This window comes from Eschscholzia californica, unplaced genomic scaffold (genome assembly GCF_041429995.1).
Source record: "Eschscholzia californica isolate CP2 unplaced genomic scaffold, dmEscCali1.0.p SCAF_6, whole genome shotgun sequence".
NCBI lineage: Eukaryota > Viridiplantae > Streptophyta > Magnoliopsida > Ranunculales > Papaveraceae > Eschscholzia > Eschscholzia californica.
The window spans coordinates 27371205-27398828 of record NW_028238483.1 but is presented as its reverse complement, the minus strand read 5'-3'; the positions used below and the strand labels follow the sequence as shown (position 1 = coordinate 27398828).

At 36.0% G+C, this 27624-nt stretch overlaps 4 protein-coding genes across 4 annotated transcripts; 3 read left to right on the top strand and 1 right to left on the bottom strand.

The window, feature by feature from the left end:
* Positions 1-2990: 2990 nt before the first annotated feature.
* LOC147533076 (serpin-Z1B-like) lies at positions 2991-6183 on the top strand. Its single transcript, XM_086650477.1, has 3 exons — positions 2991-3483; positions 3759-4670; positions 6054-6183. Exons 1-2 carry the CDS (start codon positions 3100-3102, stop codon positions 4587-4589), a joined length of 1215 nt encoding a protein of 404 aa, XP_086506603.1. The 5' UTR covers positions 2991-3099; the 3' UTR covers positions 4590-4670; positions 6054-6183.
* A 1256-nt stretch (positions 6184-7439) lies between these two features.
* LOC147533075 (uncharacterized) lies at positions 7440-7857 on the bottom strand. The gene is made up of 2 exons (XM_086650010.1): positions 7692-7857; positions 7440-7588 (listed from the first exon to the last, which is right to left on the bottom strand). Exons 1-2 carry the CDS (start codon positions 7855-7857, stop codon positions 7440-7442), a joined length of 315 nt encoding a protein of 104 aa, XP_086506136.1.
* A 4707-nt stretch (positions 7858-12564) lies between these two features.
* LOC147533074 (serpin-Z2B-like) lies at positions 12565-14473 on the top strand. Its single transcript, XM_086650320.1, has 2 exons — positions 12565-13113; positions 13230-14473. The coding sequence occupies exons 1-2, from the start codon at positions 12652-12654 to the stop codon at positions 14040-14042; spliced, it is 1275 nt and encodes a 424-aa protein (XP_086506446.1). The 5' UTR covers positions 12565-12651; the 3' UTR covers positions 14043-14473.
* A 10696-nt stretch (positions 14474-25169) lies between these two features.
* Positions 25170-26822, top strand: LOC147533073 (serpin-Z2B-like). The gene is made up of 2 exons (XM_086649095.1): positions 25170-25788; positions 25903-26822. Exons 1-2 carry the CDS (start codon positions 25345-25347, stop codon positions 26719-26721), a joined length of 1263 nt encoding a protein of 420 aa, XP_086505221.1. The 5' UTR covers positions 25170-25344; the 3' UTR covers positions 26722-26822.
* The last annotated feature ends 802 nt before the right edge of the window (positions 26823-27624 follow it).

Sequence of the window (27624 nt, the reverse complement as noted above, 5' to 3'; positions counted from 1 at the left end):
AGATTTGGGTCATAAGTTTCCATATAATCACGATTTTAAAGGAAAAGATTTGGGGCATAAAAAAAAGTTACCCTAAACCCTAAACCCTAAACCCTAAACTGAAAGATAAAGACTTAGGGGTGCTTATAAAGGCACCCGGCCAAAAGGCTATTAGCATCCGTCTCCAGGCCCAACCGCTTTTTTCTCTATTAGCACCGCCAACTATGTAAGCACCGGTCAAGTGGAGTTAACCCTAACTCCTCCATCCATCTTTCACAAAATCTAACCGGAATTTCGGACAAAACAATGATGCCCTAAGACATACTAGACGGACTGGACCAGTCCGTCTGTTTCCATTAAATCACGGTTTAGCCAATCCGTTACTCTTCACATGCTCACGGATTGGCTAATCCGTTTTTCTTCACATACTCACGGATTAGTCATTCCGTGAGTATTTCGATCCACATAGCAATTTTTCAGGTCTATGGGTTTCTGGTTCACTCCTCTGCCCTCATCCAAAATAGCCTTATCTTCTTCATCACCAAAATTTGAAAAAATAGACTACTGGGTTGGGGGAAGACAACGATGAGAATCCCTCTTCTACCACAAACTACTACTCATGGAAGACACACTCCTATATGTTTCTGCAATTCCATTACTAACAAGGTTGGCGGCAATGGAGGCTTCCCAAAACCACCGTCTTCCTACTTCCTCCCTATTTCAATTTCACCAAACACCAACAACAATAACAGCAGAACCCTTCTTACCCATTGTACAATTCTCTCTTTTTCTTCATCACCATCATCATCCAAAACCACCACCACCATCAATACCCGGATGCCTGTTCTTCTTCCCCAAAAGCCATTTAAAACCCCAAATTTTCCTCCCCAACAACCACCACCACCAGAAACAGATCCACTTATTAACTCTTCCTCATCCTTTTCCGACCCAAATGGATTCGGAGACAAAATCATATACTTGGAATCCATTGGAATCGACCTTTTCTCCCTTATCGAAGATTACCCACTTAACCTAACCTCTTCTCTCCACGACATGAAATCCACCATCGACTTCATGCGCTCCTTGGGTTTTACTCCTCTTGAATTACGCCGTATCCTTGGAATGTGCCCTAAAATTCTAACTTACAAAATTTCAGACATCGTCCATGTCTTCACTTTCCTCTTCAGAGAAGTTAAAGTAACTGGTTCTAATCTCCGGTGAGTCATAAACCGTCGACCAGGTTGCTCGACGTCGCCACCAGACTCTGACATACCCTTTACTTCTTACAGAGTATTGGGATATCTGAAGTTCATAAATACACTTATGTGTTATCTTGTAGTGTTGAAGATAAGTTCATACCCGGGATTCATTACTGACCGTGAATATGGTTTTAGAGAGACAAAATGACGAAGGTGAACGTAATCCACGTTAAAACCCGGTGCTAACAGCCTTTTGGCCCGGTGCCTTTAGAAGCACACAAGACTTAGGTGACAAGATTTGATTTAGGAGACATTTTCGTTTTGGGTCTAAATAATGTTGATACCTTTTGCCTAAAATGGAGATGTCCGCTGGGTCAAATGACTTATTTTTATACTCCAAGGGGGTAGTGGATCAAGATTTTTGTAGACATTTCATACAAATGGTGTATTGGGCCCAATTTAGGTTTATGGAACATTTACTTTCTTTTCTTTATGACCAGAGAATATTTTTTTTTGTAGTAGTAGTAGAATCAAAAGTTTCCTCAAATTCTTTGTATTATTTTTTTTTTTGTTGAAAGCTCAAATTCTTTGTATTAGAAAATACAAAAATGATAGTATGTCCGGCCGAATCCCGCCCGGAGTACTTAGACGGGAAAGATCTAGTGAGAAAAAACCTAACACTTTCTCTCACTAGATCTCAACCGGCCAAGTACCTTGGCCGGGATTCGGCCGGCATACTATCAGTGCTGTAAAAAATAAGTAACAAAATATACTTAAGAAATATTAGGGTATTAAAACGGATAAAAAATAAAAGAGTTAATTCCTATATGACCCCCTACTTTGTGACCAGCTTCCTTTATGGCCCCCAAATTTCTGTAAATTCAAATATGGCCTCCTATTTTCATGGAAATGTCATAACTACCCTTCCCATTAATATATTTTCAAAATAAAATTAAAAACAAAAACCTAAATTCCACCTCACTTCCCTCTCCGCCACTCATCTCTCTCCACGTCACCTCTCTCTCCAACTCACCTCTCTCTCTCTCTCCAAGTCAGCACTCTCATGAAGATCGCCGCCCGGAAAATTTTCCGGCCGGCGACCTTCAAACTTAAAAAAAAAAAAAAAAAAATTTCACTCACCTCTCTCTCTCTCTCCAAGTCAGCACTCTCATGAAGGTCGCCGGCCGGAAAATTTTCCGACCGGCGACCTTCAAACTTAAAAATATATATATATATATATATATATATTTTCACTCATCTCTCTCTCTCTCTAAAAATTCCGGCGAAGGGGGTTTTCCTTCGCCGGAATCTGGTCTGTTGAAGAACAGACCAGAATAGGTCTGTTGAAGAACAGGCCGATCTGGTCTGTTCTTCAACAGACCAGATTCCGGCGAAGGGAAACCCCCTTCGCCGGAATTTTTAGAGAGAGAGAGAGAGAAATGAGTGAAAAAAAAAAAAATTTAAGTTTGAAGGTCGCCAGCCGGAAAATTTTCCGGCCGGCGACCTTCATGAGAGTGCTGACTTGGAGAGGGAGAGAGAGGTGAGTTGGAGAGAGAGGTGAGTTGGAGAGAGAGGTGACGTGGAGAGAGATGAGTGGTGGAGAGGGAAGTGAGGTGGAATTTAGGTTTTTGTTTTTAATTTTATTTTGAAAATATATTAATGGGAAGGGTAGTTATGACATTTCCATGAAAATAGGGGGCCATATTTGAATTTACAGAAATTTGAGGGCCATAAAGGAAGCTGGTCACAAAGTAGGGGGCCATATAGGAATTAACTCAAAATAAAAATGCTTTCCTGCTTGGGAAACCTAGTAATCTTAGGAATTTATTGGAAAAGGTCTATTTATTACTCTTCTTCTTCTACTTCTCTGATCTCTTCCCCTTGATCTTCTTCCCTCATCATTCTCTCTCAATATCTCTCAATGGAGTTGGATTTTAACTGCAACACATCCTTGAGAAAACTTGTCAAACATGTTTGGTTAAATGAAGCTAAAGATAAAAACTTTGCTTTCTCTCCATTTTCCATCTACTCTATTCTATCCTTATTAGCTTCTGGATCAGATGGTAGAACCCTAGAACAACTCTTGGGTTTCCTCAATCGCAAAGATATCAATGATCTTAATGATTATGTTTCTGAAATCATTAACTCGTATTCAAGCAACAAAACCACAAAGGGAGACGGACCCATAATCTCATTCGTAAGTTGTGTTTTTGTTGATGATTCATGTACTCTACAACCTTCTTTCCAAGAAACTGCCTCTTCAATCTATAAAGCTCAAGCCAAGGTTGTCGATTTTATAAATCGGGTAAGACACAAAAACATCGATCTCATATTTTATTTATTTTTTCTTCGTTATTTTTTTTTTTTGAGAAGATAAAATAGTATCATTAATGAAAAAACAATGCAATGGCACAAGCCTAGATGGCTAACCATCCAATACACATACAAAAGACAAGAAAATATAGATACATTAGGCTTATAGCCTAGATAAAGCATCCCAATTCCTAATGTATTTTTTCTTCGTTCAATTCGGTCGATGTGTTTCTTACAACAATTAATGAAATTTTGATGCTAATGAAGGCTGAAGAGATCAGGGAGAAGGTGAATGCATGGGTTAAAAAGCGAACAAAAGGGCTAATCAGTGATCTACTTCCCCAAGGATCTCCTAATGAAAGTACAAGGTTGTTGTTGGTAAATGCACTCTACTTCAAGGGTTCATGGGAAGAAGATCAATTCAATCCAGAACTAACAGAAAACTCAAAATTCTATCTCCTTGAACAAGGAACCTCAGTTGAAGTACCTTTCATGAGAAGCTACCAAGAAGATTTCTATATTTCTTGTTTCGATAGCTTTAAAGTCCTCGGGCTCCCTTATAAACAAGCGACCACGACCTATCTTCAAAAACGATGCCTTTCTATGTATATATTCTTACCTAACGAGCGAGATGGGCTTGCCGATCTGATAGAAAAAGTGAGTTCTGAATCACCAAATTTCCTGGAAAGCCATCTCCCGAAAAATTGGGTTAGCGTGCGAAAATTCAAGATTCCAAAATTCAAGATCTTGTTTGGTTTTGAAATGTCTAGAGTTTTAAGGGATGACTTGGGTCTTGATTTGCCTTTCAACCCTAGAGAAGTAGAGCTGACTAAAATGGTGAGTACAGAAGATGGTAATGTTCAAAGGCTCTGTGTTTCGAAAGCCATACACAAATGTTTTATTGAAGTTGATGAACAAGGAACTGAAGCTGCTGCTTCTTCTGCTTTTGATAATGAGAGTTATTGCCTGTTTGATGACCCCGAACCTGTACCTATAGTAGATTTTGTAGCGGATCATCCTTTCATGTTTATGATTAGAGACGACGTCAATGGGGTGGTGTTGTTCATGGGGCATCTCCTTAATCCCTCTTTAGATTGAAGCTACATGGTTGATATTGATCTTTGATCAACTAATAATACTCTCGGTTTTAGTTCTTTTTTTTTTATTCAACTAATAATAGTCCAAGGCCGGCCCTGGCCCAAAGCGAGCAAAGCCTCGCTTTGGGCCACCAAATTTTGGGGGCCACATTCGGATGGGGCGCCTTTAGATTTTGTTAGAAGTTAAAGTTCTCAACCAAGATCCAGTTAAAAAACCAGTCTTCTGGGCCTTTTTACGTTCATTCTTGGCAACACGTGGCCCCCACCTTCTTTTAACCAATTGAGCAATTAATTCACCCTACTTTTTATGAAAAATAATTCACCTGACTAACATCACACTTATACATTTCAACAAAAAAAAAAAAAAAAACATCACACTTATACTTTTTGTGTTTCTTTCTCTCTAATCTCTCTCAACATTCAACAATCAAGTCAGCTGCATGCCCACATCTCCACATTATATGTCCAATATATTTGTTAGTTATCATATTTTTAGGTCTATATAAATTATTCAACATATAACTTTATATTTTCTTGGCTTCATCATTTAATTCATTTCTTTTGTTTATTGTTACTATTACAAGTTATAGTTAGTATAAGCTGATTTTCAACTCCCATCTCAACTTTAAGTTATAATTAAGTGAAGTGTAATTGATTTTTAGGTTTCGTCAATTTTGTAATTAAGTTAAGTCTAATTGATTTTTTGGGTTTTGTCAATTTTGTTTTGTTGAAGATATTATGTATTAGGGAAGAAAAGAGAGGAAGAAAACCATATAATTTAGTTGTTGTACATGTAATTGTTATTTGTACATTTGCGTATAAGTAGAGGCGAGTAAAATATATAGGTAAAGACGGACTGAAACTTTACATACAAAAATATTTTTTTGTATTAAAAGTCGAACATATAGAATCTAGTAGACAATATCTTAATTAATTTTAACTCATTGTGGTCAATTTATGCACTTAAGGGGTATCATGCACATAAGAAGAGATTTATATCTCTCATCAAAAAAAAAAAAGAAGAGATTTATATAACAAATCAAAGTATCTTCTTTAACTAAAATTACAAGGTGTTAATTTAAATACTAATTTCGGTCATACCTTGTAATTGTTATACAATTAGGCGTATATCTATTGTTATTCCAAAATATAATTTAGCAAATTTTTTTGTAGTACTGGTGTTAGTTACGGTTAGGAAAAAAGACTAAAGTCATCATTTGAAAAAAAATCCTCGAAAGACAAGATTTAAAAATGTGAGAGAGGGATTTAGACTCTTGACCTAGTCATAGAACTTCTGTATATAAGATTGAGTATATTTACAAAATCACAGGTGGACGGAATCAGGTTCTAGCATGAACCATTCCACATGTGGGTCCGCGTTGAATATATGCGTACGTAAGAGTTAGGGCCACATTTCTGGTGTCCGCTTCGGGCCACCAAAAAGTCAGGACCGGCCCTGTAATAGTCTCATCAGCTTGAAAATAACCACGAGGCACCATGAAGGACATTTGCTTTAATAAAGTAAACATTATCAAGAACATATCTGGAAAAACTTTTGTTTATAAATAAAGAAAATCAAAACGTTAGAGTGATAACATAATTTATTTTTTATTTTTCTTTTCTCATATAGATACTCGTTTTTAATTTAGTTAATTTATGATTTCACGAGGACTCTTGTGGTGGAGATGGTGGTGATGGTGGTGTTGTAACGTCGGAAGTGCAGTGGTGGTTGAGATGTGGTGATTGAAGTGTGGTGGTGGTAGAGGTACAGTGTTATGGAGATATGGTCGTATGGTGGTGATGGAGGAAGTATAAAGGTTGTATTGGTGGTTTGTTTAGGTCGGTGGTGGTGGTGCTGCTGAAAGTATTGTGGTGATAGTGGAGATATGGTAGTGGTTAAGTGTGGTGCTCGTGGTGGAGGTGTGGTGGTTGTTTTGGAGGTGGTGGAGTCTTGGAGGTCCGGTGATTTTGGTGGTGGAAGTACAATAGTGGTGATTGTGGTGGTCAAAGTGTGGTGATGGTTGTAAAGGTTGAGCGGAGGTAAGCAAGAAAAAGATTATACTAGTAGAATTTGTGTACATATCTGTAACTGAACTTTAAAGTCAATAACAAAAAACAGAATTTTAAAGCAAATCAAATTTTAGCTAAAGGAAGTCTGGCACTCCTTGCATTACCAAATAAGAAAATGATGCAGGACGCAAAGACTTTATAAAAAAAAAAACTAGTCAACTTTGGTTGACTAATACATTTTCTAATTGTTACGGGGAATAAAATTTTGTTTACCATTTCTTCTCCATATCAGGAAGGGTCGCCGGTAAATTGTCATTGACGGCGACTTTAATTTTTGTTTCAAATGTTTCTCTCATCTCTCTTTTTCCGATCACCAAATCCGACAACCACCATCATCATTTGCATCTCTCTCTTCTCTCTCTCTCTCTCTTTCTTTCGGTCACTGTGTCTCCCTCTCTGTTTATTGTTTTTTCTCCCCTCACTGCTTCTCTCTCACTATATCTCGTTCTCTCTGTCTCGCTAAGACTCGCGCTCCCTAAACCCCTAATCTTCTCTCTCACTGCGTCTCCATTAGGGTTTATTGATAAACGTGAAATTGGACTCAAACTCCTTCCTCTTTTTTCATTTGTTACCTTCTTTTTATTGATTTCTTGAAGTTTATTCAAGCAAGATTTCCGACTAGACCTAAATGGGGTGATTTCTGGGTTAATTGATTGTCGGGATCTGACACTTCGGTAGATTTCTACCGACCCTAAACTCACACACCTCCGATTGATTTCTGATGATACCAAATTTTTCTTTTGGGTGTTTTCTGATTTCTCAGTGGTTTTCAAGCTTTGCTCTATTTTTCAAGACGAAGGGCTTCTAATTTCGCAGATAATCGACAAATCTCCAGTTGGTTTTCTTCCATTTCTGGATCAATCTTGTCTTGATAACAAGTGGGTTGATTTTCATTTTCTACACTTGTCAAAGATGGAGAGAGAAACCTTGCTTGAAGAGGAGTTTTAATGGCTTACTTTGAGAATTTATTGGTTTAATTGAAACCCGGGATTTCAATACAAGAACAGAGGGGATTTGTTTTCTGTGCAAGAACCTAAATTTAGGGTTTCAGATTGATTTAGTGATGTGGGTTTCAGAGTGCTCTGGGAAGAAACTTTAATGGAGGTTGATTCTTCTGTATCTTCGTCATCGAAAGCAACATTGTTCCAAATCTCAAGATCTGGAGCGTTTATAGTATCTGGGTATTGCAGAATACTCATTGAATTAACTTTTAGAGAGATAAAATTAGGGGTGAGTGATGAGACATGAAAATGTCCCATTTGAATTTCTTAACTCGGGTTAGTTAGTCCAGTTCGAGCGGTTACTCTGATGATTTATTTGATTTTCTTTCTCAGGTCTCATTTACGGAGTTCGATGCGAAAACATCGTGATAAAGGCATATTTGAGGGGCATTTTGGTCATTTTAATGACAAGGGTATTCTGGTCAATATTAGTGCTCATGTGCAAGTAGAGTCCAATACGAATCTATCGGCGAAAACGGTAGTCCAATCGGAATTCATATGAGAGACTTATAGCTAGTCAAAGTTCGGATTAAAATCAAGTCAACAAAGCCACGTTGCAAGTTCCTTAAAATGCTCCAGATGCACTAAATCATTGTCCCTTTAGCAACCGACTACCAATCCAGCAAGTCTATCACGTGGATTGGATTGGAGCTAAAATCTTGGAATCATCCCTTTTATGGTTATTTCTTTATATATTATTGTTCTCATCTCTAAAAGGCAATAAGGAAGGAAATCTTCTCTTTATTCTATTTCAGAAAACGACTGGTAAAGAGGGAAAGAAGACAGCTGCGTCCATGTTCAAGAGGTAAGGTTTATTTTAAGAAACAATAGAGAGAGAATGGAAACTAACATAGAAGATTTCTTTGAGAAGGAAATAGCTAAAGCAGAGAAGGAAAGAAAGAGGAAATTTTCGAATATTGATATAATCTTCTCTAGATTGGTATTCAATATATTCTAGAGAGAGAAAACTCTCGGCTGATTGAGAAATATCAAAGAGAGATTCGAATGGGTGAAAGATTGGGAATGTCTTGCTGGATGATCTTCAATTACAAAAGGAGAATAAAATGTGGAAATCTTAAAGATAGATCTCGGATTTGGGTGATGGAGGATTTTCAAGATTGAAAGATTTTAGAAAGACAAAGGAGTGGATATTTTATGTAGCCGGAACAGGGCAAGAGAGAAGATCATGGAGATTTCGGCTAGCTGGATATCTTCTTGGAATTGGCAGGCTGGAGAGAAGATATTCTTCTCGGGTATAAACAAGACAGAGAGAGCATCATCATTTATCATCTCGGTTTGGGGTCGAAAACAATCACCATCTCGACTGGAGAGTCTTCCTCTGGTAGCTCAACCAAAACCGACTATATTAGAGAGAGAGAGAGTGATGTAAAGAGCATCTCGGCTGGGATCATCTCGGTTGGGGGGATCAACCTCTCGAGCTCAACTAAACAAGAATTACAGAGAGAGATAGAGAGAGATAGAGAGAGAGAGAGAGAGAAATCATCATCATCTCTAGTTTGTTTCTTTTCAATTTTTCTTGTATTCTTTTTATTTCTGTTTCTTAGTGAGAGAGAAAGAGATTACAAAGAACAGAGAGAGATTGATGTTACAAAGTTAGAGAGAGAGAGATGTAAAGATTTAGTTTTGAAATAAAAACAGAGAGTATCTTCATTCTTTCATACTTTTGATTTTTGTATCTCTTTTAAGTGAGAAAGAGAGAGATTAACAGAGATTATAGTGAGAGAAAGAGGTTAAGAGAAAAGAAACAGAAAGTTAGAGAGAGAAAGAGAGTTGGAGAAGGTGAGAAAATAATTTTCCCACAGGGAATCCGTTTCCGGGAAGACGAGAAAATCGTTTTCCCTAAGGGTCTGTTTGGCAGAAAACAGGAAAAACAGAAGGAAATCACTTCCTAAGGCTCTGTTTGGCTACAAAATCAGTAAGAAATCCAACTTTTCTACTTTTCTTTCCTTTTTCCATATATTTAAGCTTCCATCCTTTATCATGAAGAACTAATTTTCTATCTAGGGTTTAGATGAAGTCGTAATAATCATTTTCTCGACAATTTATTAAAGTTTTTACCATTTTAACGATAAAATCTTCCGGGTTTTTAGACCGTTCATGGACTAAAAACCTGAGTTATATAAAGAACTATCTAATCAGTCCAAAATTAATTTGTCGTTAGAATTGTTAGGAAGACGGATTCAGAAAACCCTAGGCTCTCCCCCATTTGAGTTCCTTGTATCATTTGTAATTATTTTCTTTCCGTAATTTTAATTTAATATGTTATTTATTTTATTTTATTACCAAAACCTCATCAAAACCAAAAACCAAGTTACTTCCAAGTCTTAGAATAGGTTTCACTTAGTCTCTGAGGAACGAACCGGTCTTACCGGAATTTATTACAACTTGACACCCGTGCACTTGCGGGTGTAGACCTATTTAGGGTAACCTTTCTAGGCCCATCAGTGAGCAAGGTTTTTTTACAGTTTTAGCTTAAGTCGAACCAATAAGTGACGATTTAACTAAATCGTCGGCCGAAGCCGAACCAATTATTCGGTCGGCCGACAGGGTTCGGTCCAGTTTGGTTCGGCTCGGTCGAGTTCGGTTGATCGGCTCGGTTGAGTTCGGTTGATCGGCTCGGTTGATCGGTTCAACTGAGCACAATTTCATTTCATTTTATTGCATAAAAAGTAAATTTCTTATTCTTTATGAGGGTTCGTTTCATTTCTTTTGTTTTTCATTACACTTTTAATCTTTATTAAATTATTATTAACTTAAGATAATAAAGATAGTTCGCAACTTATTACTAAAGTTTAGTATTTCCTACTCTGTACTTCTATATATAATATTTTAGTATGATAAATACATTAGGGTTTGGTCAGTTCGGTTTTGAACGGTTTCTAGAAACCCAAACCAAAGGCAAACCAAACCGATATAAGTTGTTCAGTTTACCGGTCGAACCGAGTCGAATAATGATTGGTTCGACCCTAAAACCAATCAGTCCGGTTCGACTTGGTTTGGTTCGACTGATTGGTTCGATTTTTGCTCACCCTAAGATAAAATGATAGAGCGGAAGAAAAAGGGGGAGAGAGAGAGAGAGCGAGCAACAAGAAAAAGAGGGAGAGAGGTTAGAGAGAAGGAGGAAGAAAAAGAAGAGAAAATGGTAGTGTTGATGGTGGTCGGAATTGAAGAAAAACAATTAAATCGATCTCTTTTTCCCATTTAAAATGTTCTAAGATGTCAACAATTGGTTGCCCAAGTGGTCCAATGTGTTGGGCTATAAGCCCGTTCTTTGTAAGAGTTTGATTTCGGCAATTTCGTGTTTATCATATCTTTCATGTATCAATGCCAATGTAACGACTATTGTAGATCGTAGTCAATTTCAAAAAAAAAAAATTGTTTGAAGTCATTGACATCATGTGATCATTTAATTTCTTTAAGTCACGATTTGGGACATCGAAAATAGTCTATAGGGCATAAAGACTTAGCCAACTAAGATTAAATCTAATTAATATCCAAACAAAAAAAAAATTTATGTCCGAGAGACTATTTCGGATGCTCCAAAACCACAACGTTTTTTTAAAATAAATTGAAACTTATCTTCTTTCTCTTAAGAAAAAAAAATTTCAGACGTTTAAGGATAAAATATAGATATTTAGGAATTAAGTAAAAAGCATGAGCCTACGCTACATGAAAATCATAGATGTCATGACGGTTTTTTTTTTTACCTTATCCCCTTAGCACTAATTGGTAATTAAATTTACCTTGTAAATAATTACGAATTGAATTTACCCTTTTAAACTTATTATTTTTAGCAAAATATTAGAGTCACGTTTAGTGTAAAGAAAATTAAAATCATAAACTAAATAATCTACGGACAACATAGGTTTTGATGAATCATATTCTCTTTTCACACGTCAAATAATTTTAGTGTTCTTAATAAAAATAATAAGTCCAAGGGAGTAAACTCAATTACCAATTATAGATGGGGTTAAACTAAAAATATTTAACCCCTCCCATCTCTCTCTCTGGGTTCTCTAATTTACTTTTTCTCACCATCTCCCTCGTTCTCTATCTCTCACTTTCACAATTTCCCTCTCTCTCTCTCTCTCTCTCTCTCTCTCTCTCTCTCTCTCTCTCTCTCTCTCTCTCTCTCTTTCTCCCAATGTTTCTCTCGATCTCTATCTCTCTCCTTCTCTCAAATAGACACAGTTCCGACGAAGGAAAGTATTTTCTTTACCGGAATCAGAGCTCGAGAAGGGCTTCTGGCGAACCCTCCTCGATGTCCCCTTCGCCCGGAGTTTTGTGAGAGAAGGAGAAATCGTGACATAGAGAAACGTCGAGTGAGAGAGAGAGAGAGAAAACAACCCAGAGAGAAGCACTGAGAGGTAGAGGGAGATGGAGCACGATAAAGAGAGAGGAAAGAGACAGGGAGAAGGAGAGAGAAAAAAATACTGAGAGAACGGGAAAGACCGAAAGAAAGGATAACAGTGAGTGAGAAAGAAGAAGAGTGGAGAGAGAAGAGATGGTAATGGTGGTGATGGGAAGTTGTAGTGGCGAAGGTGATACAGAAGATGAAGATTAGAGGGCATTATTTGATCAAGTTAATTTTTTGGTTAAAAATAATATGCCCCAAAAAATGTATAAGAAAAACATGGGTTCTTTAGAGAATTTATTCCCCCGAGATTATTCTTTATGCCCAAAACCGCCGCTTATTTTTAAACATCAGCTAAAGTTTAGCTGCTAAACCCTAAAACACAGTGTCTAGAATGGGAGAAAGATATAACATCTTGGCAGTTACTATTCGTTGTATGATACTAGTCTTGTAAAACAAGTCTCCTAATAATTGCTAATTAGTAGCCGACTTTACCACTACTATTTAAACAGGTAAGTACTAGGGTATACAATCCAGTACTATCGTCTCATCCATCTTCCAGTACTTTATTTCTCTCTCATTAGTTTTTGAGCTTAGGATACAAGAGTGTAGCATTAATGGAGTTGGATTGTGGCTCTACTAACCCTCAGCTACAGATGATAGAGAGGAAGAGAAAGAGAAAGAGAATTACTACTACTCAAACAAATTCATCATCTTGGAGAGAACTGGTTAAACATGTATGGTTGAAGGAGGCTAAAGATAAAAACTTTGTATTCTCACCCTTTTCAATCTACTCTGCTCTATCCTTGTTAGCTTCTGGATCAGATGGTCATACCTTAAAACAACTCTTGGGTTTTCTCAAACGTAAAAATCTCAATGATCTTAACACTTATGTTTCCGAAATCGTTAACTCCTTGGGTTCAGTCATCACCGGTAAAGCAAACGGAGACGACGGACCCATTCTCTCGTTCGTAGGTGGGGTTTGGGTTGATAATTCATGCACTCTAAAACCTTCTTTCCAAGAAACTGCTACATCAATCTACCGAGCAAAAGCTGAAGCTGTCGATTTCAAAACTCAGGTATATATGACATAATTAAGATTGCTTAACTACAATTAATGAATATTTGTCTCTAGTTTTATTTAGTTTTGTTATTATATGGTTTGGTAGTAATTAATGACCTTGATGATATAAAGGTGGAAGAAGTCACAAATAAGGTGAACAAATGGGCCGAGGAGAGCACAAAAGGACTAATCAGGAATCTACTTCCGGAGGGAGCTATCAATGAGCGCACGAAGATAGTATTGGCGAACGCACTCTATTTCAGAGGTTCATGGAAGAAATATCAGTTTAATCCAGCCGAAACAAAGAAAAAAAACTTCTATCTCCTGAATGGAACCTCGGTTAAAGTCCCTTTCATGACTAGCTATAGCGATAAATATGTTTCTTGTTTCAATAGCTTTAAAGTACTCAAACTTCCTTACAAGCAAACCACCAAGGGTCAAAAACAAGGCCTTTCTATGTATATATTCTTGCCTAATGAGCGAGACGGGCTTGTTGATTTGATAGAAAAGGTGGGTTCTGAATCAGGTTTCTTGGAATGTCATCTTCCAAAACGAAGGGTTATGATGGGAGATTTTTGGGTGCCAAAATTTAAGATCTTATTTGATATTGAATTATCAAGAGTTCTAAAGGATGATTTGGGTGTGGATTTGCCTTTCGACCCGGTGAAAGCAGATCTGAGTAAGATGTTGAATGGTCCTCATCCAGCGGAAAATCTTTTCGTTTCAAAAGCCATACACAAATGCTTTGTTGAAGTCGATGAAAAAGGAACCAAAGCTGCTGCTGCTACTTGTATTGCAGACGAATATTATTGTTGTGTGAGCATACCCGAACCAGTACCAAGCGTAAACTTTGTAGCTGATCATCCTTTTTTGTTTATAATCAGAGATGATGTCAATAGGGTCGTATTGTTTATGGGTCATGTTCTTAATCCGTCGTTACATTGAAGCTACTTTGATAGTATAGGTCGTCCTCTTTGATAGTTTCTAGAGATATAGAAATATATATTAGTATTTGGTTAGTTTGGGAGAGAATTATGAACATCTTATTGTTTTTTTGAGTATTTGGTTTTTTTTCGCGTATGTAAGTTTTTCACATTATATTTATTGATGAAAACATTAAGGCTGATATCTGGATTGCTTTTATCTATCTCAATTTTCTTAGAGATGGGCTCAAGCTGGAAATCTTCGGTTGTTTTTTAGGCTTGTTGTTGCTCATTAGAATGTGTGATTGTGTTGAGAGAAGTAAATAATAAATCTATGCTCCTCTTGATGTCAGACTAGGACTCGTTTGCCCGGGAAAGATGTTTAAGCCTCTTGAAAAATGTTTTCCTCGTAGGTTGAGAGAGTTTTTCTTATATGGGATTTAAAGTTTTCTTTTTTTTTTTGTTGAAAGGGGGTTTAAAGTTTAAACTATAACTATAGTTAGCTTTCTTCTTATACTAGTTTATTTTTCTTATATGGGGTTTATGTTGGGATCCCTCCTTGTATAAAAAGGAATGTTAGTTTTTTTTGTTGAAAGAAGAGGAATCTTAATTGAAAGAGGATTTTCCCTATTCCTTTTTTGGAGTGAAATAGGTTCCCTATTTCAAGCTTAAAAAGGAATTTTATTTCTATTGAAATTAACCCCTATTTATCATTATAAAAAGGGAATGAAAGATAAAAAAATTATTCATACTTTCAAGCCAGAGAGTATCTTCTCAGATAATCTTCTCTTATCATATCTTCTTAGGTTAGAGAGAGAGAGATCAAAGAGATGAGACCGAGAGAGAGAATCCTCGCAGATCATATCTTCTCAGGTTAGAGAGATAGATCAGAGAGGTGAGACTCTTGAGACAGAGAAAGAGATATTTCTGAAGTGGTTCTTAAGAAAATTGGTTTGAAGAAATAGTTTATGTTAAACTTCTTCAGCCTTTGGTAATCTAGGATTTGTTCAAATCCTAAAGTGTAAGAGATTTCTATTTTCTCTTTCTTGTTCAGTTTATCCACCATAGTTTTGGTTAAGAGTTGTTATCTAAGAGCGTTTCCAAACATATTGTTTAACCACCTATTGTTTTAGGGAAGAATTATTATCCAAAAGTGTTTCCATACATCTTGTAAAGTTGGTTAATCCTCTATTTGTTTAGGGAAGAGTTGTTATCCAAGAGTGTTTCCCCACATCTTGAAGAATTGGTTTATCCACCATAGGTTTGGTGAAGAATATTGTAACCCATAATTTAATCATGGTGGAAGATTTATGGACTAGGTCCCGTGGTTTGCTACCTTCTGTCTTGGAAAGGTTTTTGCCATGTTAAATTATATTAGCGTCTCTGCTTTGACTTTCACATCGTTTATCTTCATATTCCTGAACAAGTTAATTAGGCTATTTTTCCTAACAAGTGGTATCAGAGCTGAGGTTAGATTTGTTGTTCAGAAATATGGAAGGGAAACAGTAGTACCCAATTTACAGATGATTTAAGTGAACTCATGAATGAGAGTTGAATGCAGTTGGAATGTGAGATATCAGTGGTTTCAAGACATTATTGAAGAAAAAGTGTTGAAGATCAAGAAAATCCATATAGAAGACAATACTTCAGATATGATGACAAAAGCAAGCATAAGCTGTAAAGAAGTATTGTTGGCTTTGGAATGGTGGGTTTTTTTCATTAGTCGAGAGGTGGAGTTTGTTAGGGTCCCTCCTTATATAAAAAGGAATCCTAGGATATAGGGTTTTTCCTTTTAGGGAAAAATAGGTTCCTTATTTCAAGCCTAAAAAGGAATCTTATTTCTATTGGAATACCTCCCTAAGGAGATTGTTGAGAATCTTTACTCTTTAAGTACCACATAAGTAAATCAATTAGTTTTATGATTATAGTAAACTTTAGAGTTTCTCTTAAATGTTGCATTAGAGAAAGTTTTCTAATAGAATATCTCTAAAAGGCCAAATAGGAAAGAGACCATTTTGAGATCCAATTTTCACACTTGACACCTGAGATTTTTAGAGCTTTTGTGGAGTGTTGCATTGGAGATGTTCTAAATAATCTTGTTAATCTCAAGTACCAAATTCAAAGGGAGAGGAAGATAGGTGCGAAAGAGAGAGAGAGATGAGAAAGAGGGAGATATACAAGAGACCTTCCTGGTTTTGGGTACTTATTTTTTAGCACTCGTATAAGGAGCCCACCATTTTTCTCATTAGTGTCAGCGGCAATAATGTTGGGTGCTCCTTTTTTTTTTGTTGAACAATGTTGGGTGCTCTTAGTAGTTTCCCATAATATTTCCTCATACATGTCAAACACAATAAAATGAATATGTGATGAGAAAACTCACCGATGAAACGGACCCTTAATAACTTCTTTTGCATCTAGTGTTATAAGGTGTTTGCATTATCTCATGAAGGGCCTCAAATTTTGAATTTGCTTCAAACTACTACAATCTCAGGGCATGGATACCTATGGCGTTTGGTGTGCCCTTCTTGGATCTTTTTCAGGGAACTTTACCTTCAAAACCAAGTAATTTCTGCTTGTTCTTCCATTTTCCTTAGTGATCATTTGCATGACATCCTTTATGAATATATGTTTGAGAGACCCGAAGAAAAAGTTGACAATCTCATATCCTTGTGTGATGCTTAATGTTGATGTTGCGAGGAACAATACGAATGACCAGTACCAGGTGGGCTAAGATCCTCTTTACTGATCTATTTTACACTTTGCACTTTCAGATAATGAGGATGTGAAATCTTTTTATCCTTGTTTATTTAGGTCGGGATGTACTAGTTGTTTCGACAACATCCTCTTCTACTTCAAAAAAATTACAAAATTAGTTAATTAGTTCCAATTTGTGAGCCGACACTTGAAGATCTTATCAATAAGACATACACTACAGTGACTACCCACAGCGGATGCTCCATAGAATTTGAAGTGGATGGTCCATATAAGGTGAAAATAAAGCAGCTAGACACCTTCTAGAGTGCTCCCATTTCTTTTTTACGACTCCTTTCTTTCCATCTCTTCTAATCTTCTTCCTCTTTTCCTTTCTTTAAGGAAATCTGTATTTGTGCATATTCAGCAAGTTGCACATGTTGAATCCTAAATATGCTTCCTCATCCTGTAGTGCTATATTGAGCTATAATCTTCTTAGCATTAATTTTAAGAGTTTTATATAGTTCACTGGTTAGTTATGGAATAATGGAATACAAGTTGGAGTCGAAGGTAGGAGTTACAATTTAATTATGATTTGTTTAAGACTTTGGAGTCTAATGAGGAAACCACTGTTAGACAAGTTGTCTTTGAATACAAATAATGATGAATAAAAGAGGGATGGAGATTAGAGGCTTGAAACGTGTACTAAGTACACTTTCCTTAAAGCATTATTTGCCCCCTCTCACTCGAGATTACTTGAAGGGTATTAGGCAAATTGCTTCCCAAGATATGACAAGCCTTTGTGAAACTACACCAAGTAATTTGTGGAGATTTCACTTAAGGAGCATTAGAACACATTGAAGATGGCAAAGGATATTCCGACATAATCACTCTACATGGTTTTCGATTACTTGCAATGTGTATAGAGAAAACATTATTTATAGAAACAAAAAGACTCTTTTCAAGTAGAAAAATCTTTTCACAAAGAGAGATATCTCTCCAAATAATTTATCAAAAGATATAACTTTTAGTAACCAAATTCAAATTCAAATAATAGAAAATTAATTTTCTAATTTTATAAAATAGACTACTTAATAACTTGTCCAAAATTTCAACAATCCCCCACTTGGACAATTATTAAGATAATACCTTTGCCAAATATAATTGTAAGTAGTATTTATGCATAGAGTATGGTATCTTTCGATTTGAACCATACCTTAGTGTAAGTGCACAAAGTTTTATCGAAATCGCAGGTAGCTTGTAGCTTTGAACCAGTTATTCCTTGTGATAAAACCGGTAACACCACACACACAATACATTTGTTCTTTTGCTCCACACTTTCCTCGCTTAGCACTTATATGGCCATGTGCTTCTTGGTTTCATGAACTCTCCTTAGATAAACTCTAAATCTAATGAGAGGCGGCACCACCTCTACGTTCACATAGTTGAAGTTCTTCCAGTATCTTTGCTACTTTAGAGATACTTGTCTTTGACTAAACTTCATTAAGAGTTTTAAACTCAACCTCAAACCGTAGCAACCAACACTTATCATCCTAGATAGGGTTAGATATAAAATTTAAGTGTTGAAACTAGCCACTTATCAATGACTTGTTGTTACCCATTGAACCTAAGACTAGTCATTTTCTAGTGTTAGGTTGGGTTGCCGTCAATGGTGACTTTTATGTAAAGAGTTTCAACCCCATCTCTCTAGATGTTAATCTATACATACCTCTCGTCAGAGGTTTAGTAAATAAATTCGCTAAATTGGAGTATCAAATATAAGAAACTATAATTCCATCTTCAATTATGTATTTCACATTTAATATTACAGACTATGTCTAATCTTCTCATTTTTCCACTACATGCACAATCACATTTAGATGAATAATCACATTAGAGACCCCCACAATTTCAAGATTCCAACAATTGACTGTATCTCTCTTACAATTTCATGTTCAATTTATGAGAGCATCATATATTAAAGCAAAACAGTAACGTTCTCCACTTGACAATAAGTCGGCTGCCTTAGTGTCAAGATTGTTACAATGTAGAATAATTTTTTCCCCAATATTGCAATAATCATCAATAACCACGCAATTGGTATATTTGGGTCACTCATTGATTTTATGCCATCTTCATCGGCTTACCCCACTATTTCTGTTGTGTATTGAGATATATTATGGGATCCATATCGAGCCACAAACATGTCTTATGGGATCAAGAAATTATCAAGCTTTAGTTGCTCCTTACTTGCTCTCCCCTACTGTTTCCCAAGTTCACTTTTGAAGAGATAAAACAGTGTCATTGTCTTTGGAACCTAGGATGCAAAATACCTTAATATATTTTCAAATATGATCAGTCTCAATATTGATACTTGGAACCCCTGGTATACACCTATTGTTGCCAATCCAAAACAATTCCCATAGGTTAATGGGATTTATTCTCATCATAAGAAATAAAACTCATGCATAACCAGTTTTTGAAAAGAAAACAACATTGGTAATAAATTTTGAGACTAGAATTATATATACAAAAACCACATTAACTAATCAATATTTCGCATTGATAATGTGACGATCAATATTAATTCATTTATACATAATATCATAATATTATCTTATGCACACTACTTTAGCAACACACATGAACTAACATCAATATTGGCTTGATGTCCTCAACTCCATCTCACTTACCAAAATCTCTCTAGCAATACTAATTATCTTTAGCATGTATAGTATGTATAAGGACAACAATTATAACTAGATTTTCGGGTAAGTAGAAGATATTAACAGACAAAATAGAATGCATAGATTGAAATTTCATAATTTACCTGCAAGTATGTCCTCATACCCAGGGGCGTGGGTGAGGGGGTGCGGGAGGTGCGGTCGCACCGGGCCTCCCTCACCCAAGGGGCCCCTTTTCTGAAAAGTTAATACATAGCAGTAGGTTTAAACATAAGCCAGCGGTCATGTAACATCAAATCGATTTGGCTCTGTTGGTCCGTTCCTTGCTTAGGAACACACAGGTCCCGGGTACGAGACCTCTAAGCCACTTTTTTTCTTTTCTTTTATGAGGCAAGGAGGAGCTCATTTCGATGATGTTTTAAGGGCAATGATATTATTTGATATTATTTCGTAGGCCCCCCAACCAATAACTTCTAAATAGTTAGTAAGCAAGTTGGTTTCCTTAACAAAAAAAAAGTAAGCAAGTTGGTTCCGCACTCTAGATGACCTAGTTTCAAATTTTCTTCATTTCCATTCTCTTATCTTTCTTTCTCTTTCACTCTTTGATTTATTAGGTTCAAAATTTTCTTTACAAAATTAATGTTTTTTTCTTTTGTTTTTCTATTAATCTTTAAGCAAAAATAATTAATGTCTATTGTTAATGAAAATTCTGTAATTATATGTTTAATTTGTTGTATGGATGCATTTATATTTAATGTTTATAGTTTTGGGTGTATGCTATATTTTATTGGCTTATTGCGATATAAAGGGCCCCGATTAAAACTTCGCACCGGGCCTCCAAATATTCAGCCACGCCACTGCTCATACCACAATTACAATCCTGAAAGGTTCCAATGTTTATCTATGGTATTCTTTCATCTAACTCTCACCATCACCCCCACTATTTTAAATATGTATTAGTATGGTTCAATGTGATTGCCATTGACTAACAATATCAGTGTATAATATAAACAATCAAAAACACTAATTATGTGCCAATGTCATAAAGAATATATATCACTGTTTGGTGTCATAAGACTTCAATACTATCTATAGTTCAGTGTCTCTTATAACTCTTTAATATGTAAACATATGGTGGCATCACAGTCATAATTATTTAGACAAATCAGTAAGATTAATGAAGGGTAGACACATACCTTGTTGTTGAGTCCATACAAACTTTTGTATTCTGAGAAATTGTATTACATCTTCATTTATTAATTAATTTTCTGTTGTTCAAATTTATTGCCCAATATTTCCTACAACCATTGATCATTCCAAGGACATTGGAAAAAACCCAAGTTGCCTTATGAATAGATGCATCATGTTAGATTGTTAGATAATACTACACTCATTTCATGGCCCTCTTTCGGTTCTCATAAACAAATGTACTTGCACTCCAAATTGTGTTTCAGATAAAGTTTGAACCTTCCTTGTTGATACACACCAAATATTCATTAATTTACCCTCAACCTTTATGACCCATGTCTAGGGTAAAGAAACAACAAACAAGAAGTTCAAACGGATGATGCCATTTTTTCCATAACTATGTAACTTATGCATGGACAAATTGTCCATATTCTGATTCTAAAGGTCACCTCCACCAACAATAGATAAAACACAAATTTCGTAAAGATAAAAAAAAAAAAAAAAAAAAAAAAAAAAAAAGAAAACTTATCCGATTAATGTTTGTGCTTCTATCTTTTAGTCTGTAAGTCCTTTGTCTAGTACATTTCCGAAGGAATCGCTCCAATGGCTGGATTTTTAAGGACTTCGGAATCTTTACTTCTTTGCATTATATCATCATCAAGAATTTGGTGTTGACGTCCATCTCCATGAATACTCTGAATCTAAACTATAATATTTTCTTTCTTTGTTTTCTTATACAATGTTATCTTTATGAATGAATAGGATCAACTACTTCAATTTTTCAAAACAACAAATATCGTCTAATACCAAGTTCCTTTGTGAAACTAACCATTCCTATCTAACTAATGGAATAAGATTTGAACCCCACAAGAAACTGCAACTTGTCCCATGCCCAAACTTACTCATTTTGATTCTTATCATAGTAGCCTCAATCTCCACGATATAATGCTTTAAGATTGTTAGACAAGTTGTCTTTTAATACAAATAATGATGAATAAAAAAGGGATGGAGATTAGAGGCTTGAAACGTGTACTAAGTACACTTTTCTTAAAGCATTATTTGCCCCCTCTCACTCGAGATAACTTGAAGGGTATTAGGCAAATTGCTTCCCAAGATATGACAAGCCTTTGTGAAACTACACCAAGTAATTTGTGGAGATTTCACTTAAGGAGCATTAGAACACATTGAAGATGGCAAAGGATATTCCGACATAGTCACTCTACATGGTTTTCGATTACTTGCAATGTGTATAGAGAAAACATTATTTATAGAAACAAAAAGACTCTTTTCAAGTAGAAAAATCTTTTCACAAAGAGAGATATCTCTCCAAATAATTTATCAAAAGATATAACTATTAGTAACCAAATTCAAATTCAAATAATAGAAAATTAATTTTCTAATTTTATAAAATAGACTACTTAATAACTTGTCCAAAATTCCAACAACCACTACAGCCCCTATCTGATTATAGTTGTCAGATTTGCTCGCCATTCTTGATTTCCGGTTAAGGAAGATGTTTGTTTCAATTGATGGTGTTTTGTTTAGTTCATTAATTCCTTCAACTGGAGTGCATTTGAAAGCTATCTGGATTGGATCTCCTCACATATTTAGTAGATACTGCCTTCATTTGCTGCATTTTATTTGCAATTTATTATTCAGTAGGTTATCTCTATCACGGAAGGATTTAGAAGATGTCGAGGTTCCTTTGATTTATCTGAATTATGTCTTTTGCTGAAAGAGGACTGTACGTTGACCCACTGTTTCTTGATCTAATGGAGTATTATAGTGGCTTGGTTATTATGTAGAGAACTCTCTTCTAAATGCAACGCAAAGACCCGTGAGAGTATTCTCGCTAGATTACTAGAGCAGTAAAGACGAACTTATTATGAAGCTACTGGTTTTAAGGATTTTGTGTGTGAATGTTTGCTCTTTTAACAATTTTATTGAAGTTTTAACATGTTTGTATATTTTCCGTGCTAAATTTCGAAAAGGTAATAAACTAATAGTTTTTTTTGTATTCTGTTTTTGTGTCCATGACACAGGGATAAGATGGAACTCTGCTGAGATGATGATTTGTTAATGGTGTTTCTCGTTTTCCCCTACAACATGAGAAACAAGATGGGAGGTTGAAGTTAGAGTAGTTTAGTTTTAATAGAATTTTATGTTCCTGTGGAAGAGTTATTAGCTATTGTCTTGTTTTGGTCGACCTTTTTTTGTCCAGGCCTGCGAATTTCTTCAGGGGACTTCTCAAAACATATAATGTGAATTTGTTCTTTTTAAATTGTTTTAAGGAAATTTTTCTCTTCTGTATACACTAATTATTGACCGGTGAACTCCCAATCAAATTTATATGGAGGAATATTAAATGTACCAGATACAGGCAGTAGAAAATCACTGGCGATTTTATAGGCACGCTATTATTTTTCGTAAATGCTAACGAGAGGGATTGCCGCCAAATATTTACAGATAGATACTAATTGTCCCAAATGCTAACAAGAGGAAATTCCAAATTTTTAGGGACAGATATTAATTGTCCCAGATGCCAACGAAAAACTACGGCCAAATTTTTAGAGACAAATATATAGTGTCCCTAGTAATCGTTGATATAGGGACAAATACAAACTGTCCCGGAAACAGCTTTGGGACAGAAGCTATCCGTCCCAAATATTATTTGGGACGACACTTTTTGGGGACAGATCCGAACCGTCCCAATACTCTATTGGGGACGGATTTTCCCATTTTGGGACGGTTTTTTACCGTCTCTAATGGACCTATTTTTTGTAGTGGCAGCCTTGGTAAAATTTCAAGAAAGAAAAATGTTATTTGGCTGACAAAAAATAGTTTGAATGGTCCCAACAAGGCAAATCGGTGACATAATGTTGACAAGATGTGCGAAATTTGTCTTGTTGGGCTATTTGTGAGCACTTTTTGTTGGCCCAAATAGAATTGTTGTTTAAGAAGGTGGCTGATACGCAGATAAACAGATTTATTAGGTGGACAGCAGATTTATCAAGTGAAAAGATAATCTATTATTTCTTAAGGGGACAACTCAAATCTAAACCAACTCCCTCTCTCTTGATTTATCCATCCATTCCCTCTCTCTCTCTCTATCTCGAAGCCAATCTATTTTTTTAAATCCTTCTCATGTTATACATTTCTTGTTTTAAGAACATCTATTTTCTCTCTCTACGAATAAAAGAACAACCAACCGTGATAGGCTACCCTCTCAAGTCTCACCTCACTCCCTTTTCTACCGTATTAGAATAAGACCAGGGGGTATTTTGAGTATTTTTACACCTTTCAGGTGTGTGAACTTTTAAAAACACCCCTGGTCTTATCTGCCACGTAGGCATGATGGTGTACAAGGGACAAGGGGATGTTGATGGTGGACTGAGTTGGTAGTACTTATAGTTGCTAATTAATGGGAACACCAAAATCTTGAAGATCTGTTCATATGCAATAAATCCTAAGACACGAATTAAAGTCGAGGTCAGAATTTGTACCCTAAACTTTGAAAACAAAAAATTTGATGAAATTTAGAGACGTCGTCAAATCTCTTTCAAAATGACGAATTTCTTTGGATGGGTTCACATCAAAAATATACTAAATCACCGCGATAACTTAGAAATCAAAACCATCAAATCATGTTCTTCGATTCAAAATTCGTTTTTCTTTTTGTTCTTCTTCACTTTTTGTGGATTTTTGATGTAGAGGAATTGGCCGAGAAATATATGGATGAGATCGAAGCGGCCAAATACAAGGGTGACAGACTAAAACGGCCAAAATCGAAGCTACGGGTGTCGGAATTGGACGAAATTTTGAGGGATGGTGCGAAATAGCGTTCCGGTCATTCGTTGTCGCTTCACCATAGCGGGCCCACTTTGAGGGGCAAATTCCATCGTTTAGGGCCTCAAAACGGACTTTTACTAGTTTTTTTCTATTTTTGGTAATTGTTTTCAGTTTAGGATTTCTACTATTCTAGTATTTTATTTTTTAGGAGTTTCTATTGGAGTTTGACCAAGATTAGGAAACCCTAAGTCTATATAATGAGGGCTTAGAAGTTGTTTCAGGCATTCATTCAATCAATAAAATTCAGTATTTTAGTATTCTTGTTATCAATTTCGGTTCAATAGTCTTTAGACGGAGTTGTAAGACTTTTTATCAGTTTTCCGCTGCGTCAATTTTTGAATTTCAGAATGCGAGTTGTGAAGGTGGTAATGGTTGGAGAAAGGGTGGTCTTGGGAGAAGGTGGTGGTGGTTGTTTGGAGAAGGGCAGTGAAGATTAAGAGTATAAAATCTTTTTGTCCCCCATTAAAAGTTACTAATTATTTTTACACCCCATGTTTTTGTCCACTTAAGAAACTCGGTGGTCCGCGTATTGACCACCTTTAAGAAAACCGAAGATTGGAACTTTGTAAATAACATGTTCCTAGAACACCTCTTGAACCAGCCAAAAACCGTGTAAAACTTGAGAGAGATCAAAATTTAGAGATTTGGTTTCATCCAAAACAAAATTTAGATATTTGGACAAAATTTAGATATTTGGAAATTCATATATACATATTTTGGCAGTTTCCCTTCTTCCTACGATACAAGTCTTAGGAAGCAAGTATTTGAATTAGTGGTTAATAGCCGACTTTAGTATTTCTATTTAAAGAGGAAACTAGTCTAGAGGTTTCAAATTGCATCGTTTCTGTATCCTTCCCTTTTTCTTCCCTCTTCTGTTTCCCTTCTCTTCTTGAGCTTTAGAAAAGAGTATTAATGGAGTTGGGTTATGACTCTAGCCGTCACCCACACATTGGGAAGAAGAGAAAGAGAATTACTACTACTCAAACAAAGTCATCATCTTGGAGAAATCTGGTTAAACATGTATGGTTGAAGGAGGCTCAAGATAAGAACTTTGTATTCTCACCCTTTTCAATCTACTCTGCTCTATCCTTATTAGCTTGTGGATCAGATGGTCATACCTTAAAACAACTCTTGGGTTTTCTCAAACGTAAAAATCTCAATCATCTTAACACTTATGTTTCCGAAATTGTTAACTCTTTAGATTCGGTCACAGAGAACACAAACGGAGACGGTCCTACTCTCTCGTTCATAGGTGGGGTTTGGGTTGATAGTTCATGCACTCTAAATCCTTCTTTCAAAGAAACTGCTGTTACCATCTATAGAGCTGAAGCAGAAGTTGTCGATTTCGAAACTCAGGTACCACATAATTAAGATCGCTTAACTACAATTAATACTTGTCTCTAAGTTTTAATTTTGTTTTATTATAGTATATGGTTTGGTAGTAATAATTAATGACTTGATGATATGAAGGCAGAAGAAGTGACCAAAGAAGTGAACAAATGGGCTGAGGAGAACACAAAAGGCCTAATCAGAAATCTACTTCCGGACGAAGCTATCGATGAAGACACAAAGATGGTATTGGCGAATGCACTCTATTTCAAAGGTTCATGGGAGAAAGATCAGTTTAATCCAGCAGGAACAAAGGAAAAAAAGTTTTATCTACTGAATGGAGCCTCAGTTAAAGTCCCTTTCATGACTAGCTATAGGGATCAATATGTTTCTTGTTTCGACAGCTTTAAAGTCCTCAAACTTCCTTACAAACAAGCCACCAAGGGTCAAAAACAGGTTCTTTCCATGTATATATTCTTACCTAATGAGAGAGACGGACTTGTTGATCTGATAGAGAAGTTGGCTTCGGAAACAGGTTTCTTGGAATGCCATCTTCCAAATTATATAGTTGAAATGGGAGAATTCAGGGTCCCGAAGTTCAAGTTATCATTCTCTTTCGAACTCTCCAGAGTTCTCAAGGTTGATTTGGGGGTTGATTTGCCCTTCGACCCGGTGAAAGCAGATCTGAGTAAGATGTTGAATGGTCCTCATCCAGCGGAAAATCTTTTCGTTTCAAAAGCCATACACAAATGCTTTGTTGAAGTTGATGAAAAAGGAACTGAAGCTGCTGCTGCTACTGCTTTTGTTGTTTGGTCTAGGTCATTAGAGTCTCAACCCATGCCAGTACCGCGAGTAAATTTTGTAGCGGATCATCCTTTCATGTTTATAATCAGAGACGATGTCAATAAGGTGGTGCTTTTTATGGGACATGTCATTAATCCTTCGTTAGAACGAGACTAAGTATATATACCATATGGTACATTATTATCAGCCTCAGTACTCCATCTTATCTGGGAGAGAATTAAGGAAAATTTAATTGTTTAGTATTTTGTTTTTGCTAATGCCAGTTTTTCTATTATGTTTTTGAGATAGATAAAAAAACAGAGATGTGTATAGAATTTTAGTCTCCAATATCTAGACTGAGAACATCTCAATTTTCTTAGGAATCAGATTGGTGTAACCTGGTGGCTTATTGCTCTAGAATTCGCCGATAGATATAGGTCATTATTAATATACGTGTGAGTTCTAGACTTCAGTAGGTCATTATTAATATACGTGTGAGTTCTAGACTTCAGTATCCAGCTTTATCGTACTAGGTCTGTAATAGACTATTTCGAGAGAAGATTATGCTCGTCTAGACGACTGACTCACAATTTTTCTGTCAGGTGAAAGATGTTTTGAGCCTTAAAAGACGTTTAACTTATTTTTGCCATACCAGCACCTTTTTTTCCTCTAGTAGGTCGTGGGAGTTTTTAGAGTAGTTCTTCTTCTGCTATTACTTGTTTATTTTCCTCTAAGAGGAAGGTAGAGACGACCGTCTAGGTCAGAGAGGGCGAGGAAAGTAACTTTACATGTATAGACAATAACGGAAAACAATCCCGACCGTCTAATTTAGATTAGCTAAACTTGAATTAAATTGTTTTAATGTTTGTTCTCCAAACTGAATTAAAAGGGCTGAATTTTTGTTTTAACACTTGTACCCTTACCATCTATATCATCAAAATCAAGAACTCAAACTCAAGTTGCACAATAAAAAGCCCCTAAAACTTTCCAAACTCTTATTAGAGTCTTCAAAGCTCATTCTACATGAAGGAAGAGATGAGGATGGAATCCCCAAAGTCAGTTGTCCAGGTTGCCTGGTGT